The sequence below is a fragment of the Archocentrus centrarchus genome, chromosome 10 (genome assembly GCF_007364275.1).
Source record: "Archocentrus centrarchus isolate MPI-CPG fArcCen1 chromosome 10, fArcCen1, whole genome shotgun sequence".
In the NCBI taxonomy this organism is placed as follows: Eukaryota; Metazoa; Chordata; class Actinopteri; order Cichliformes; family Cichlidae; genus Archocentrus; species Archocentrus centrarchus.
Window position 1 is genome coordinate 17361358 of NC_044355.1, and position 15204 is coordinate 17376561.

At 43.3% G+C, this 15204-nt stretch overlaps 2 protein-coding genes across 3 annotated transcripts; one reads left to right on the forward strand and one right to left on the reverse strand.

Moving 5' to 3' along the window:
- Positions 1-85: 85 nt before the first annotated feature.
- rnf20 (ring finger protein 20, E3 ubiquitin protein ligase) lies at positions 86-12192 on the reverse strand. Of its 2 annotated transcripts, none has more exons than XM_030738705.1 (22): positions 11991-12192; positions 9318-9498; positions 9125-9193; positions 8912-9010; positions 8642-8789; positions 8347-8532; positions 8104-8219; positions 7514-7660; positions 7356-7430; positions 7139-7258; positions 6603-6782; positions 6379-6514; positions 6123-6244; positions 5837-5993; positions 5358-5697; positions 4561-4678; positions 4233-4382; positions 3938-4150; positions 3557-3682; positions 2324-2464; positions 1722-1826; positions 86-729 (listed from the first exon to the last, which is right to left on the reverse strand). In XM_030738705.1, exons 1-22 carry the CDS (start codon positions 12098-12100, stop codon positions 553-555), a joined length of 3216 nt encoding a protein of 1071 aa, XP_030594565.1. In that variant the 5' UTR covers positions 12101-12192; the 3' UTR covers positions 86-552. The 2 variants fall into 2 exon arrangements, with proteins under 2 accessions (XP_030594565.1, XP_030594566.1); XM_030738706.1 differs by lacking the exon at positions 11991-12192 and adding an exon at positions 9855-9964.
- Positions 12193-12269: 77 nt separating this feature from the next.
- On the forward strand, positions 12270-15199 carry aldob (aldolase b, fructose-bisphosphate). The gene is made up of 9 exons (XM_030738707.1): positions 12270-12426; positions 13084-13196; positions 13293-13504; positions 13634-13688; positions 13793-13953; positions 14048-14131; positions 14216-14390; positions 14484-14683; positions 14925-15199. Exons 2-9 carry the CDS (start codon positions 13085-13087, stop codon positions 15018-15020), a joined length of 1095 nt encoding a protein of 364 aa, XP_030594567.1. The 5' UTR covers positions 12270-12426; position 13084; the 3' UTR covers positions 15021-15199.
- The last annotated feature ends 5 nt before the right edge of the window (positions 15200-15204 follow it).

Below are 15204 nucleotides of genomic sequence, written 5' to 3' on the forward strand. Positions count from 1 at the left end.
CAAATGTTAGGATTTTTCACATGGTCCTAATAATACAAACGAGGAAGAAGTTGAACAGTTTTCATGTAATTTTAATAACTAGCAGAACAGCAATTATACAGCACCAGGTCAGCTTGTTTCAGGGCAGTATAGAGCAAAATCAGGCAGATAAAAAAAACCCAAAAACAATGGCATTTACAGTGTACGTACACACCAACATCCACAGCACTGCTGTTTCTCTGAAAACTGGTTTAATGGGCTGTTTTCATGAGTGCACACAAACAAGCTTCTGTCTGCACCAGCATTAAAAAAAAAGTTAATTAGTGGACACTGGATGAGAGAAGCTTCAGCTATTGTTAAAAAAAATTAAGTGCAGAGCATCACTGCAGTCCATACAAAGCTGAAATCATCGACTTCTCACTAACAGTCTCTTGCACATCAGAGAGTAAGGGAAGTACATATTCGGAGGAAGGGGCACGTGAGTGCGGCGCTGAGTCTTTCTTTCCCCAGGCAGTGTCTGTACTCCAGCTCATCTCGCTGACCCTCTTCCTCACAAGTTGAGCCGCGCTGCTTTTAGCCGATGTAGATGCGATGGAAGTCGTTTGCCCCGAAGGCCGCGTTGCATTTGGGGCACTTCCTCTGGCGTGTGTCGTAGCGCGTCTTAACGCACTCGAAGCAGAAGACGTGGAAGCACTTTGTCAGCACAGCATCCTTCACCCGGGAGTTGCAGCACGGACATGTTAGACGTGCCTGGAGACAGAGAGCGAGAGATTGGAGGAATGGTTTGAACAATACACTGAAAAGCCATTTTTGTTCTCGACTGAATGGTTTCTATTGAGTGGATGTGAATATCTGGGGCACAAGTGAGGCCTTAACTCTCAACTGGCCACTCATAGAAGAACACAGAATTCATGTAAAGCAGGTGTGTTTGTCACCAACGACTCAAGTCATAATCATATCTAATCTCTCTATGGATAAATGTGGAAAAATGTGATCATGACCCTACAGGAATCATAAAGTTTTCCCACGGATGGCTGGAATTTCAGGTGTTCTATAATGCTCCCACAAACACCACACTCCCAAAAACACACACAGCTATAACTCCTGTCAGTGTATTTGTTTATGGATTTTGCCAGAAGGCTCGCAGCTATGAGACATGACTTAGGTGCAACTGGATCTGCCTGTATTTTTCCCACTGCTGTTCAGACTGTAGTTTGACCTTGTGTGTTTTCAGTGTTAGCATTAGAATCATAAAGTTACTGAATGGTTTATCAAATGAAAAGTCCGACTCCTTTAGAGTTAGATGAGAAACTCTGCCACAAGGTTACCACTATTTTGTCTGTTCAGTAAGAACAAAGTTATACACAAAGACTGAACACATGGGGCACAGAAGCACAGGCCCTCTCCTGAGTTCACAAAGTATGTGCAAATATGTTTTACAGGAGTTTATGTTGCTATGCCATTTCTTGGTTGAGACTGGTAATGTCCTGGAGTCTCCAAAAGACAAAGTCCAAAAAAATCTTTGCACTAAGCTGTGGTGTCTCCTTTAAAACTCGTTAAGACAGCAAATAAACATATTTTCCAAAATGTCTAAATATTCTTTGAAATAAATGTAGGGTAGGGTGCCTTCATGCATGTAATGGTTACACAAAAACCTACTCAGATAATACGATCACGCTAGACTCTAAACTCGGTGCTGTTACTTAATGAAAACAATCAGCTTTTGTACCACAGAAACCCACCTTGTAGTCATTAATTTCTTCGTTTAGGATCTCGTCTCCATTGCTGATTTTCTCGGCTGGTTTCTTGGCCTTCTCAATCTTTCTCCTCAGTTTGGAGATGTCCTCCTGGAAAACAAAACCAAACATTTGGGTCATTTAACAGCTGTAAGTAGAAGGAGACACACTTCTACACTTTAGGTTCATCTAACAACAGATTTTATGAACGCAATCCTCTTAAAAGTCTTAAACCATGTGCTGGAGCATCCCACTTTCATCTGTGCCCAACGCAAAAGTGGCACAATGACAATAATAGTCACGTGGAATCGCAACAGCAATTCAGCCCAAATACAGCAAAGAAGAAACAAAAGTTATTAACTCACAAATCTAATAGGCAACAGAAAAGATGTTGTGTATTTTAAAAAATGTCATCTCGAAGTCTTATGACAGAAAACTACATTGCGTTTCCTAAGTTAAATCCCATTTACATTCATAGCAACAGTTTTGTCAATATGATATATGATAGCTGTGGAACATAAATGTGTAGGGCAGTTTTCACCAGTATATTTAAAAATGTTTTGAATGCTGTAATCAGGTGAATCTGATGGTGGTTCGTATGTGCGTACCTGTGCTCGTCGGGCATTGAAGGACTCTTTTTCCCTGGAGATGCTGTTCTCAACGACCTCCTCTCTGACCAGATTGAGCCTCTGCTGAACCTGCTCCAGCTGAGTTCGCATCTCCTCCGAAAGCAAGGCCGAGTCCTGAGCCTGAAGGATGATCGGAGCAGTCTTTTTAAAGCCTCAGTGTAAATTCTAACACTGTACAGCCCACTGTGCATTTACAGTACAGCATGTGAAAGTAATTTTAGTTATTATTTAGTTTACTATGCACATCTAAATAGCATTAAAGCTTAAATTCCTTAACAGCAGCTCATTCTTTTGGCTCAGTTTACTTTGCAGTTGAGACTCAATATAGACACACATTATTTCTACTCCCTTAGGGAAATTTGGTTTGCAGCATATTCGCATGACATTTTATCACAATATTTAAGCATAAGCTATGAGCAAGCACAATGCAAAGATACTTTCTAACAAGCTGTAGTGGCTCTCCAGTAATAAGTGTACTGTTAGAAACCTGCAGCTGTGCTCTTAAGAAATCAATAGTCAAGGACTGACTTCTCACAGCAGATTAGGAAATCAAGCACTGGCCTGTTCTCCTCCTCTCCGTTATGTAGGAGGGTAACTCCTACATAAGTATCATCTGAGCGCTTGATAAAATCTAGGAAGAGTTGGTATATAAAATAAACACTAATGGTCACTGGGCAGGGTTTTATAAGATAATGATGCACCAATTTTGATCTGCTGGAACCTACACTTCAGAAAAATCATCAATCCATGTTATTAAGCAAGCTGTGGTAACTGTACTGCCTCCACCACACCCAGGATGCTCAGCAGATGAACCGCAGAACATCTATGAAGTGCTGTTTGTCTTCAATTTAGACACTCTAAACATGACAAAAACGGTTTAGTTTTGAGGGTCTGGAATTTGTTGGCACACCTTGTGGAGATACCAAGAAAACATAAAAATGTCAAACATTGGTGCTGACTGTTCAGCACAACAGGCTGGACCTTGTCTACATGTTCTACAGTCTGCAAAAACTGAAGGACTTCTGATTCCTTTAAGGTCAGATCAGATGAAACAGAAGGCATCACAGTGAGAGCATTTCCACTATTCCTATTCTTAAAGTGATAAAAGTAGGCACTGAGCCTGTTTGTAATCTCGTCGCGCTTCTGAATCAATAAAAGCTGGTTTTCCCTTCACCTCGGTTTTAATCCCCTTCATGCTGAACAATATGTTACCTTGCGTTTATTCATATCCAAAGCTTGAGTTCGAAGTGCCAGCTCCCTTTCAGCAGTGCTGATGGTGCCCTGCAGGAGGCGCTCCTTCTCTTCAAGCTTCCTCACCACCTGCAGTTGGGCGTCGACCTGTAAAGTACAGCGCAAACACTGATTTCAACAAATCCATTTCCAAAAAGAAGAAGAAATCGAGAACAAGACAGAAAACTGTTCAGCAGAATCTGTATTTAGCATTTAATATCAAGTTTATTACAAACACTCTGATGGAAAGCACATTTAAAGTAAGTAAATGACTGTATTTAGTTAGCACAGCAATTTAACTGTGCATGATGAACCAACAGGTATGGGTCTGCACATGGCAGCTGCATTTCCCTTGTGCTTCACCTGAGTTTTTAAAGTGAGGAGCTGGTCGGCAAGCTCCTCCTTCTCCTCTTTTAGCAGCTTGTGGATCTGGTTGGACTTGATTCGCTCGCTCATCAGCTTGAAGTTGGCGTCATCTTTTTCTCTGAGCTGCTGCATCAGGCGGATGTTCTGTTCCTGCATGTCCTCGAAAGCCTGGCCCGTCACGTCCATCTCGCTCAGCAGAGCATCTTCCTCCTACAGGAGGAGGCAAGAGTGTTAGCGTGAAAGAACCGAGCAGAGGTTTGATGAATAAAAACTAAATCATGAGTCCACACACCTGTTTAGCTATAGACAGCTTCTTGTTGAGGATGTCGATCTGCTCCTCCACAGAACGGATCTTCCTCAGAGCCTCTTCATCCGCCATTTTCTTGCCCTCCCTCCTCTCCCTCTCCTCAAGCTCCCTCAGCCTCTGCCGTAGCTCTTCTCCCTGAAACCAGCACATGGAAAGCCCCAAAATACATTACTAACTGCAGACACTACCATCTGGCCATTTCAGCTAAAAAGATCATATTAGAAATGTCTTAGTGGACCGAATAGCTTCACTTCTAATACTTTGTCGATCACGTCAACAAAAAAAAAAATCTGCATTGCACAATGCTGATCACCTCAGACTTCGACTTCTTCTCTGCAGCCATGAGCTGGACCTTGTCCCTCTGCTCCTTGGGTGCTGAGCGGTACATGTCTAACAGCAGCTTCATCTCCCGCTGGGACTCCTGGGCTTTCCTGCAAAAATCACAGTAAGAATCTTTAACAAAACTATCACCATCATCTAAAACACAAAGCAACAACATGCACAGTCAGAAATACCTTTACCAGGGTTTCTCAAACTATGCTGGCTTGATATACAACAAAAGACCTTTCACTCACTTCTGTCAACAACCTTTGTTTACTTGCTGTATAACGAGGAGCCTATGATTCACTGTGTGCTACAGCTGGTGATTCACAGAATCATGACATCTGCAGCCTGAAGTTGAGCCACACAGCAATAATTCACAACAACAAAACAAGTGAATGTGTTTCAGCCATGCCCTGTGACAACTGTGACATGTGAACTATATTATAATACCTTTTAAAACATATCAAAATATTACAAATGTATTTAGCATATATGCCAATAAGTAGAAATATGTCAGGCTGAAATCAAGCCCTCCCAAATCAGACCAAGAGGAAAAACATGACGCAAGGACAAAAAAAATAAGATTTCAGACATTTTGAGTATTTACAAAAATTTGCAATATTTTTTCAGCTTCCAAATTCTTGGTAATATGCCTCTTTTTGGTGTATATTTTTTAAATGTAAAATTTATGAATTTTTGCCTGTTCAGAAATGTATATTATCTATTTATCTATCTATAAATAATAATTACCGCACTTCCGTTCTCTATGTAACCACTGTGCCTTACTTGAGTTCTGTGCGGATGATCTTCAGCTGCTCCATCTCCTTCCTCTTTGACCCTCCAACCATAGAGAGACGTTCACCGCCCAACTCCTCAGGCTGGCTGCTGCTTCCTGGTTTCTCCTTCTCTTCCTTTATCATGCTGCTGCTACTGCTGCTACTGCTCCCACTGCTTCGGGTCGGCCTCTCTCTTTCTTTTTCCTTCTCTTTCTCCCGTTCTCTCTCCTTTTCCTCCTTCTTTATAATGTCCTTTTCTTTCTTTTCTTCCTTCTCTTTCTTTTCCTCCTTCTCTTCTTCCTTTATGGGTGCCTCGAGCTCTACACCAGGCTCTGTTTTCACTGAGGCACCTTTAGAAAGATGAGCAGACAAAGCCAATGGGACACTGACAACTGGTACAGGCAAATCACCAATAAAATAGAAAGCTACCTGTGTATTAATAATAAAATGATATAATCTTTTATAGTGTGTTAGCTAGCTGGTAGTTACCTGTGCTGCTGGGTGTGGAGGAGCCGTTGTCAGGCTCTGTCTTGACCAGAGGTTCCCCAGAAACAGCTGGTGTTGATGGAGAGGTTGTTTCCTCCTTCACATCCATCTCTGTGCTGGACTGAGATTGAAGGGTGGCGTTGCCCTTTGACGCACGAACCTACGAGAGTAACAGATTGTGCTGTCATGTTCTGTATCAATTCACCCAAAAGATGTGTGCCTGTTAGCGTAACCATCATTGTTTCATTTCTCCTGCTGGTGAGTTTCTTCGTGCCAGCTTCTCACTTACCTGGTGAAGCTCAGCTTGAGCTTCTCTAAGTCTCAATTTGTATTTCACCACCTCTCCCTTCATCTGTTGGTTGTGGGTTTGTAGCGTGCTAATCAGATGACGCATCTCCCTATTAATGGGACCTGAATGAAGTCGGAGGAATTTGGGGTGAGTTTTTAACCAGTGGGATTTCTGGTGCAAATCACAGGTCTACAGCCTTTTCATCCAGAAACCATGCATCTCATTTACTTTTTATGCCAAAACATCTATCAGTTACCTGCTTGCTCATTAGCAGCGAGAGTCTGTTCAAATTCGATGCGCAGCATCTCATACTCCTTCCTGACCTGAGCCAATGTGTCCTCCAACTGAAACACCTCTGTACGCACCTTCCTCTGCAGAGCCACCTCATCATTCTGCACACAGAGGGGTTGAGAGTGAGAAAAGGTGTGAAGAAAAACAAAACAAAAAAACACCAAAAACAAAACAAAACACACAACCCACCTCCATGTGCTCGAGCTGTCGCAGCCGTGCCGTCCTAGTGGTGTTGAGGCGAGCGCGCGTCTCATCTAACTGAGCCTTGAGGATCAGAGACTCGTTGTAGAGCACAGAAAACTGCGACTGCAGACAGCGATACTCTGAAGTTTCCTTTACCAAACTTTCAGCTCGGCTCTGCAGCTCCGTCTGAGAAAAATAGAGATAATCAGAAAAGTGAATAAGACAGAAGGATGACAGAGATGAGGAAAAAAAAAATGAATGGCTGCATAATTTCCCTCGTGTTTAGGGTTCATCAGGGAGATTTTGGTGTAAATACCGACCCTGCTGAAGGATAAACTTTGCCTCCTGACCTTTCTGTTACACGCATGTGACTCCACTCATTTTTAATTTGCTTCCAGTAAAAAGCATAGTGTATATTATAGTCAATTAAAGGTAGTTTAGTTCTTTAGTTTCATAAAAGTGGACCTGGTAACTTTAAAAACACATAAATAACAAGTGGCTAAAATGAGAGTCCAAAAAAATGCTGCGTTCCATGTGAGTACCTTCATGCTGCTGTTCTCCTGCTGAACATTTTGCAGGTCCTGCTCGAGCTTCTGCAGCTCAATAAGACGATTTTCTGCCAGCTCCCTGTTTTCCTCCAGCTCACTGTTCATCTCCTCAAACTGTTTCAAGGGAAGTACAAAAATGTTTTAGCATTCTCACACTACAGTGTTTCTTGATGTCCAAAAACCTGCGCGCCAACTTTAAAGGAAATCCTACCTTTCTCTTGTTAATAGTGATGGTTCCACATACACTGCTGGCCTCTCCACACACTTTATAGCCTTTGCTGTTTACCTGGGGTGCACAGGGAGAGTTACAACATGCAACGTACGTGTGTGGACACTGCACTGCTATTGCTCAATCCACATCATCCTTACCCTCTCCAGTATCTCGCTCAAGTGTGCGTTCAGTCTGTTTTCCCGCCGGCGGATCTTCTCCATGTCCCACTGGAGCTCCTCGATCAAAGCCTGCACCTCGCTGACGCGCTGGTCGGCCTTGTTGGCTGCCCGTGCCAGAAGCCGGGACTGGATGAGACACGAAAACACAGAGAATTAACTCATGTAAAAAATTCACATAAGTCTTTATGTCCAAATCATTCAAGAGGCTTAAAATATCTTCAAAACAACTGTCTTAAAAACTGAAGACTCAGCTGGATCCGAGGATTAAAACAAGTCGTTAACCCTACAATGCCGAACGTGTCGTCAGGGACGCAGCGTACTTCAAATGCTCCGCTGTTCCTGGACGTCCGGCAACAATTATGTAATAACCCCATGTTGGGTGAGAAGTTTTCAGAAACTGTTTGATTTTTTCCGACAGGACAAACGGTCGCATGATTGCAGTAATTCAAAGTGCGTCTCAGCAGTGATACGCTTGATGTTAACCAGCTGTTCACAGCAGGTAAGGGCAGGTCACAGGTGTATCAGTGGGAATCCCCTGGTGTTAAAGGGACTGAAGATGCAATTCATACCTCACTAGTCATATAAGTGTGTTTCTGTTTGAGGTCCTCAGTCAGCTGCTGCAGCCGCTCGTTTTCATTGGTCATGAGGGAGTTCAGTTTGGACGCTACCACCCACAAACTGCCCTCTGGAATAAAAAGCAACAATATCACATTTATTGAAAACCTGATGCAAACTTCTCAAATATCTTTCATTCTGTTTGTGTTCCACTGAAAAACTCTCCTCATGGGAACCTTCAAGCATTTTTATCTCACCAGCTCCAGAGTCCAACTCAGCCTTGAGCTGATCCACGGTGTTCTTCAGACACTCGTAGATCTCTAACACACGAGTAGCCTGCTTCTGGCTTGATTCCACCCTCTCCTGAAGCTCTGCCTCCATCTCCTCACTGCTGCTGCTAGCTAGCGTGGCCAGGAAGGAGTTGGTTGTCTCTCCTTGGTGGCCTGGATGACATCCGCAGTAAAGACAGACTTGACTATAGGTGCAGTTTTCTTTTTTTAAAAAATGCCATTGCTTTCAAACTGATGATCCTTCTGTAAGTTGTGTCCTTACCTCTGTCCTTGGCCCTCTCTTGGTTGGAGTCGCCATCAGGTTCTGGAGTTTCAGGCTTCAGGCTCCGCCCTTCACCCGTTGGCGATTTCTCAGGTTCACTGCTCGCTTGGTCGTAACGCCTGATGATCAGCCTAATGTTTTCATCAAACTGAAAGAGTGGAAATGGCACCACATTTGGATTTTTACATCTTTACACAGAAGGCATCTGTTAATACTGAACAGGTCGTTTTTGCTTTAGCTTCGCTGTCTGAATTCTGACAGAGGGCTTACCTGGTTCCAGTATCTGTTAAGGATCAGCAGACTAGCATCATCTGTTGCCTGGCGGGTCTCCAGTCTCTCAATTCGCTCTCGTAGCTCATCCTCAATCACCTGCACAGCAACAAGGTATAGGAGTTAAAAGGTTTTAGATTAACAAAATGAGAAACAGGTGCAGTTTTCAGATTCTTTGAAGAATTGGAAAGCAACAGATGGGAGTGAATTAACCTGTCTCTGATCAAGAGCTTCCCCCAACTTTCGGTTCTTAGCCTGAAGAGCTTTGATGTCCTGTTCTTCCTGAAAAAGATTTGATCAAAACATGACTATACAAAGAAAAACAGAGCTGCAATACTTGCACCTCTGTGCGGGTTGCTGTTAATACGTATATTAACGGCAGCGTGGATAATAAACGGAGACTCACAGAGTTGGACACCCCTCCCAGTTTGATGACAGTCTCCACCGCGGTGCTCCCTCCGGCCGCAGCGCTGACGCCGGCACCTCCGTCCTCTCCTTCACGTTCCCTGCGCTTCTCTGGCGGCGCACCGGAGGACGAAGGGCCGCTGGGGTCAGCAGGACGCTTTTGTCCCGACATCCTCAGACTCCTGAAACACATGCAGGGATCAAAAAGATTCAGACTGCAACCGAAGAAAACTGCATGTCCCTCAAATGAGATTGACTGGGTCAACGACAAAGCCAGCTAGAGAAAATGATATTAGGTGGCTGCCTCAGTGTTTATTCTGAGGCTATATCCCCCAAAGAGATGGGAGGTGAAAATAAATAAACCTGCTAACATTTCAAATCGCCAACAGTCTGATTAAATGTGTGACTAAGGTTAAGTGATCGTTAGCCGCTTGCTAACGCCACCTCTACATGCTCATTAAGTTCATTCAGATCTGGTAGTTTGATGCACCTACTCTGTAATATTGCCAATATCAGCTACAGCTAATCGAAAACTTACCGCTTTTATTGTTAGGACTTTTAAGTTATTAACTCAATCTGTCTGTGAATGTTGATGTTGCGGTTGCCAGCCTCTCGGAAACGGAAGTCTCCACAGTCGTTGTAGGGTAGCATTAACTTGGCACTGCGCCCCCTGCTGCCATGGAGGGAACCACAAACTCACCAAAGAGCCGCCGCCCCCTCCTCCTCGTTCTTTCACGTTAATTGGTAGTTCTCAAACAACGAATTGCTGTTTTACCGGCACCCGCTGGTATGGAGTGAATCATAACGTAAATGTAAATGTATATAAACATTCACAAAAAAGAAAGAAAAAAAAAAACCCTCAGTCAGATCATTCAGTCTAAGATATAAACTTGTATATTAAGTTCTTCTCTAGAAAGTTAGATTATTTTTGTAGATTTCCTTCCTGTGGTTTTGAATCAGATTCTTTCTTTCTGCCTCATAAATGTTAGTGTAGCATAATATCTTCTTCTTTTGGCTGCTCCCTTTAGGGGTCACCATAGCGGACCTTCTGCCTCCCTCTCACTCTGTCCCTGGCATCCTCCTCTGTCACACCAACCCTCTGCATGTCCTCCTTCACTGCATGTACATTCATGAACTTCCTCTGAGGTCTTCCTTTATTCCTCCTGCCTGGCAGCTACATGTTCAAAATCATTTGCCCAACATATCCACTATCCCTCCTCTGCACATGTCCAAACCATCTCAGCCTGGCTTCTCTAACTTTGTCTCCAAAATGCTCAATCTGTGCTGATTTGTTAAAGCACATAAAAAAAACATTACAATAACCCATATGAGAAATGATAAAAGCATGAATAATCATCTCAAGTTCAGCCTTTGACACCAGCAGTCTGAGTTTTGAAATATTCCTTAAATGATGACAACCATTCATAGCCAACTGTTTGGAATGATGGTCGAGGGACACTGAACTGTCAAAAATGACACCCAAATTCTGAGGCTCAGTTGAACAGGAGAGCCTAAGAAGCCACCTAATGTCTGGAATCATATGGGCAAGAGCAAAAATTTAATTAGTAAGCTATTAATGTACATGGCCCCAAATATTGTTATAACACAAGGGAGTTATAAACCAGCAGTTACAGTGTATTAAGACTGCTCTTTGCAATGTAAATGTTCCCATTTAAGCAAAATGGCCTCACTGCAGAACTGAACTGCAGCTGGCAGTGTTTATGGCATCAAAACAGCCAAACTGACATTTCTGTTGTGCAGTCTTTTTAATTAACTTTATATCCTTGTTGTGATAAGTGGCGTTATATAGAAGACGTGCATGCCATGAGCTTTGTGTTAGTTCTTATGTAAAAAAGGTAAAAAGGGATTTGCAGACAAAGAGTGATTTTGATCAGAGATTATCAAAGGGCAAACTGCACAGGGTGCAGAGTCCGGATTGTGTAAAAGTTGGCTTGTCGTTCTTTGTGAGACTGAAATCCATTCCAGCCTATGACTTCAAATATCCCCATCTGGTGAGGTCACTCATTGCCTCGTGGTCACAGGGAACTCCACCTCCACAGGTTTTTTTGGAACATTTTCAGAAATTGATAAGGAAACTGTTTATCTATGACGTGATTAACAAACAATGTGACGCACTTGGCAGATATACAAGGCTCTTCATCAAAAAAAAAAAAAAAAAAAAAAAAAAGAATATTACTTGTTTCCAATATGAACTAAAAGTAAAACCGTGTGCGTGTGTGAGATCAGACCGTACAAATTAAAGCACTCATTAGATCAAATCAAATCAAATCTAACAGCAGTTTTATTACAGAAAACACATGTTGATAAAAGCATTTCAAAGTTTGGACAAACCCAATCAGAATGGTCCAAAATTACATACATTTTAAGAAATCGAGCTGGATTAACAAAACGGGGCACCAGCTGTCTCTGCATATAATATAAAATCTTTTCACAATATAAAAATAGGCCATCATGACATTCATACATCTCTTTCTTCAGATATACATATACAAACATGCATTTATCTGTAGAAATACACGAATTTGATGCATTAATGCAATTACATTACATCCAATCATCATTCCACTATTGGGAGCTTTTTTTTTTTTTTTTAAACTTAAAAAACAAAAACAAACCAAAACCTTAAAAGTTTTTTTTGAATGCACACACAAACCTTAAGTGAAACATTGCACCGCACAGTGCGCAGCTCCCCGTGAGCAGGTTAAGGGGCGGTGGGGCTGTTTCAAGACCATGTGATGAGTGCGTGCCGATGCGTGCATGCATGCAGACCTCGGTGATATGACATATCGCTCCCTTGTTGTTTTCCGCTTACCTCCAAAGTCCCGATAAGAACAAAGTCCGCATAAGCACATCAACGGCCAAAAAAAAAAACAAAAAAAAAACGCCCCGTGTCCTAACCGGGCCAATTGCGTTACCCGGGTGATACACGCCCCGCCACATCACGAGCACCTCCTCTACCGAGCCGGACAGGCTTTAAATACTTCCTTTCACCCGTTTTTCGGTCTTCTCTGTCAGTGTAGTTGCTGTTAGGAGGTTGCAGAAGCTGTCTGCCACGTCGTTTGTCGTTGCTGATTAACAAAAACTCTCAAGTAAGACAAGTTTTTCTTTTGTTTTACTCTTGTACGCTTAAAATATTGGAGCTTACCATATTTTGCAGATTAAAATTAAATAAGCCATTTTGTTTGGATTAGTCTGCGTCTGCGGGCTTATTGATTTAAATAACAGGTTTTAAATATATGACTGGATAAACAGGTTATTGTGTGTTTATGCACAATCTACACTGTTGAGTAGCTTTGCAGTATGCGTTCGGGGCAGTTTTACTTTGAAAGGGCTGGCAAATGTGGTGTTTTCTGCAGATGGTTGTCAGTGCGCCTCTGTGGGTTTGCGCAAATATTTGAAAGGCGCCAGCGTTCAGCCTGTCGTTTATGATCATTTACTCTTTTCTTTGCAAGCAGTGCTCTCCATTATCAGCCATAACATAGTTAATGCAATATTTGCAGACAGTGTTGGGAAAACCTGTTGACAAAAACTGCGGTGAACTTTGAACACATGTTGCACAATGAAAGGGAGAAGTTATGTTTTGTAGGCCAAAGTTCAACCCTTGGAGCCAAATAGAGGTGGTGCAGGAGAAGCAGAATGTGAGGTTTTGTGTTGGACGGAAAGAGAGATTGAATCTTCCTCATACCAGTAACTGTAGAAGACTTTCTAAGCACCTGTCAAATAACCTTTATTGTTATTTCTTTTAGGATGACTCATCAGTTCCCATCTCTTTCTCCGGAGCAGAAGAAGGAGCTCTCTGACATTGCTCAGAGGATCGTGGCTCCAGGAAAGGGAATCCTGGCTGCAGATGAATCAACAGGTAAGCCTCACTCTTAGTTAATATTTCATGCTGAGCGTTAACTGCACTGTGTGTGTGCGTGCAACTGAAATGATTTGAATATGCTCCTCTTTAAAGGCACCATGGGGAAGCGGCTCCAGAAAATCAACGTGGAGAACACAGAGGAGAACCGCCGCTGCTTCCGTGACATCCTTTTCTCCGCTGATGCCTCCATCTCAAACAGTGTGGGCGGCATCATCTTCTTCCATGAGACGCTCTACCAGAAGTCAGACAGTGGCAAGCTGTTCCCCCAGCTCGTCAAGGAAAAGGGCATTGTTGTTGGCATCAAGGTGAGGAGGCTGCAACTGAAGAGATTCCCTTAAATCCAAGCAAGCAGTGTTCAGACCTTTTGGATCTTGGAGATAAAGACATTTTTAGACATTGCTGATGTGCTTGAGTTTTTTTTTTTTTTGCTTTAGGTGGACAAAGGCACAGCTGGTCTGATGGGAACAGATGGAGAGACCACCACACAAGGTGACGTGGATTCAACCACTTGTACATTTCCTTGTAAATCTCATCAAAATGATGCAGAATAAGCCCTGCAAACACGGGCTACTAACATTCTTTGGCTTCTCTAGGTCTTGATGGCCTCTCTGAGCGCTGTGCCCAGTACAAAAAGGATGGCTGTGACTTTGCTAAGTGGAGGTGTGTGCTCAAGATCTCAGATGGCTGCCCATCAGCTCTTGCCATTGCAGAAAACGCCAATGTCCTTGCCAGATATGCCAGTATCTGCCAACAGGTATGTGTGTATAGCAAACTGCTCTATGGCGATGGGTGACAGATTGGATTGGGTACATTGGAGTCATTCATTTTTTTAAACTTGTGTCCACCAGAATGGCCTGGTGCCCATTGTGGAGCCAGAGATCCTGCCTGATGGAGACCACGACCTTCAGCGGTGCCAGTACATCACAGAAAAGGTGAGTAAGGCCTGCAGCAACAAAGAATTTTCCCAGTACACGATGAGAAGGATGTCCACCAATAAATCATCTGGCCATCTTTAGGTCCTGGCTGCTGTGTACAAGGCTTTGTCTGACCACCACGTGTACCTGGAGGGCACGCTGCTGAAGCCCAACATGGTCACTGCTGGACACTCCTGCACTAAGAAGTACACACCTCAGGAGGTTGCTATGGCTACAGTGACCGCTCTGAGGCGCACTGTGCCTGCTGCAGTGCCTGGTAAGTGGCGTAAGGTCAGCTTTCCCAGTAACATTTAGGAAAAGTACAGAGCAGTTTATTCAAGTGGCGTGCTCTTTTTCTGTTTCTTTCCAGGCATCTGCTTCCTGTCCGGAGGCCAGAGTGAAGAGGAGGCCTCCGTCAACCTGAACGCCATCAACCAGGTGCCCCTCCATCGCCCCTGGAAGCTGACCTTCTCTTACGGCCGTGCACTCCAGGCCTCCGCTCTTGCAACCTGGAAGGGCAAAGCTGAAAACAAGGCAGCCACACAGGAAGCTTTCTGCACCAGGGCCAAGGTGAGCCTCAGAGGGGGCGAATGGCTATTACTGATCCTCAGTAGGCACGATTATGAATTCAGTGTTATCAATTTGCTAAGGATCATTTTTTATCTTGCATTGCCTAACTTTACATTGTCTGGTAAATGATTGATTGTTTTTGTCTATTTAGTCTTGAGCTAATGTGGCACAAGTAACTTGGCAGATCATTAACGCTCCAATTTGACTTTGCTCGTCTTTTTCCCTCTGCTGCTCCCCTCAGATCAATGGCCTGGCTTCCAAAGGAGAGTACAAGCCCACCTGTGCAACTGACAAGGCCTCCATGCAGTCTCTGTACACTGCCAGCTACGTATATTAAATACTGTGAACACTAAACCAAGAAAAAAATGCACATGGACCAAATAGAACTACAAGAAAATCTCCTGCTGGGTGTCCCTCCTCCCTGCACTACCAACACCAGGGGGAGACTTCTGTCAAAACGTTAAACTACTGTTTGTCTACTTAATGAAATCACCTGAAATAAAAGACTCAAATGTTTTGAA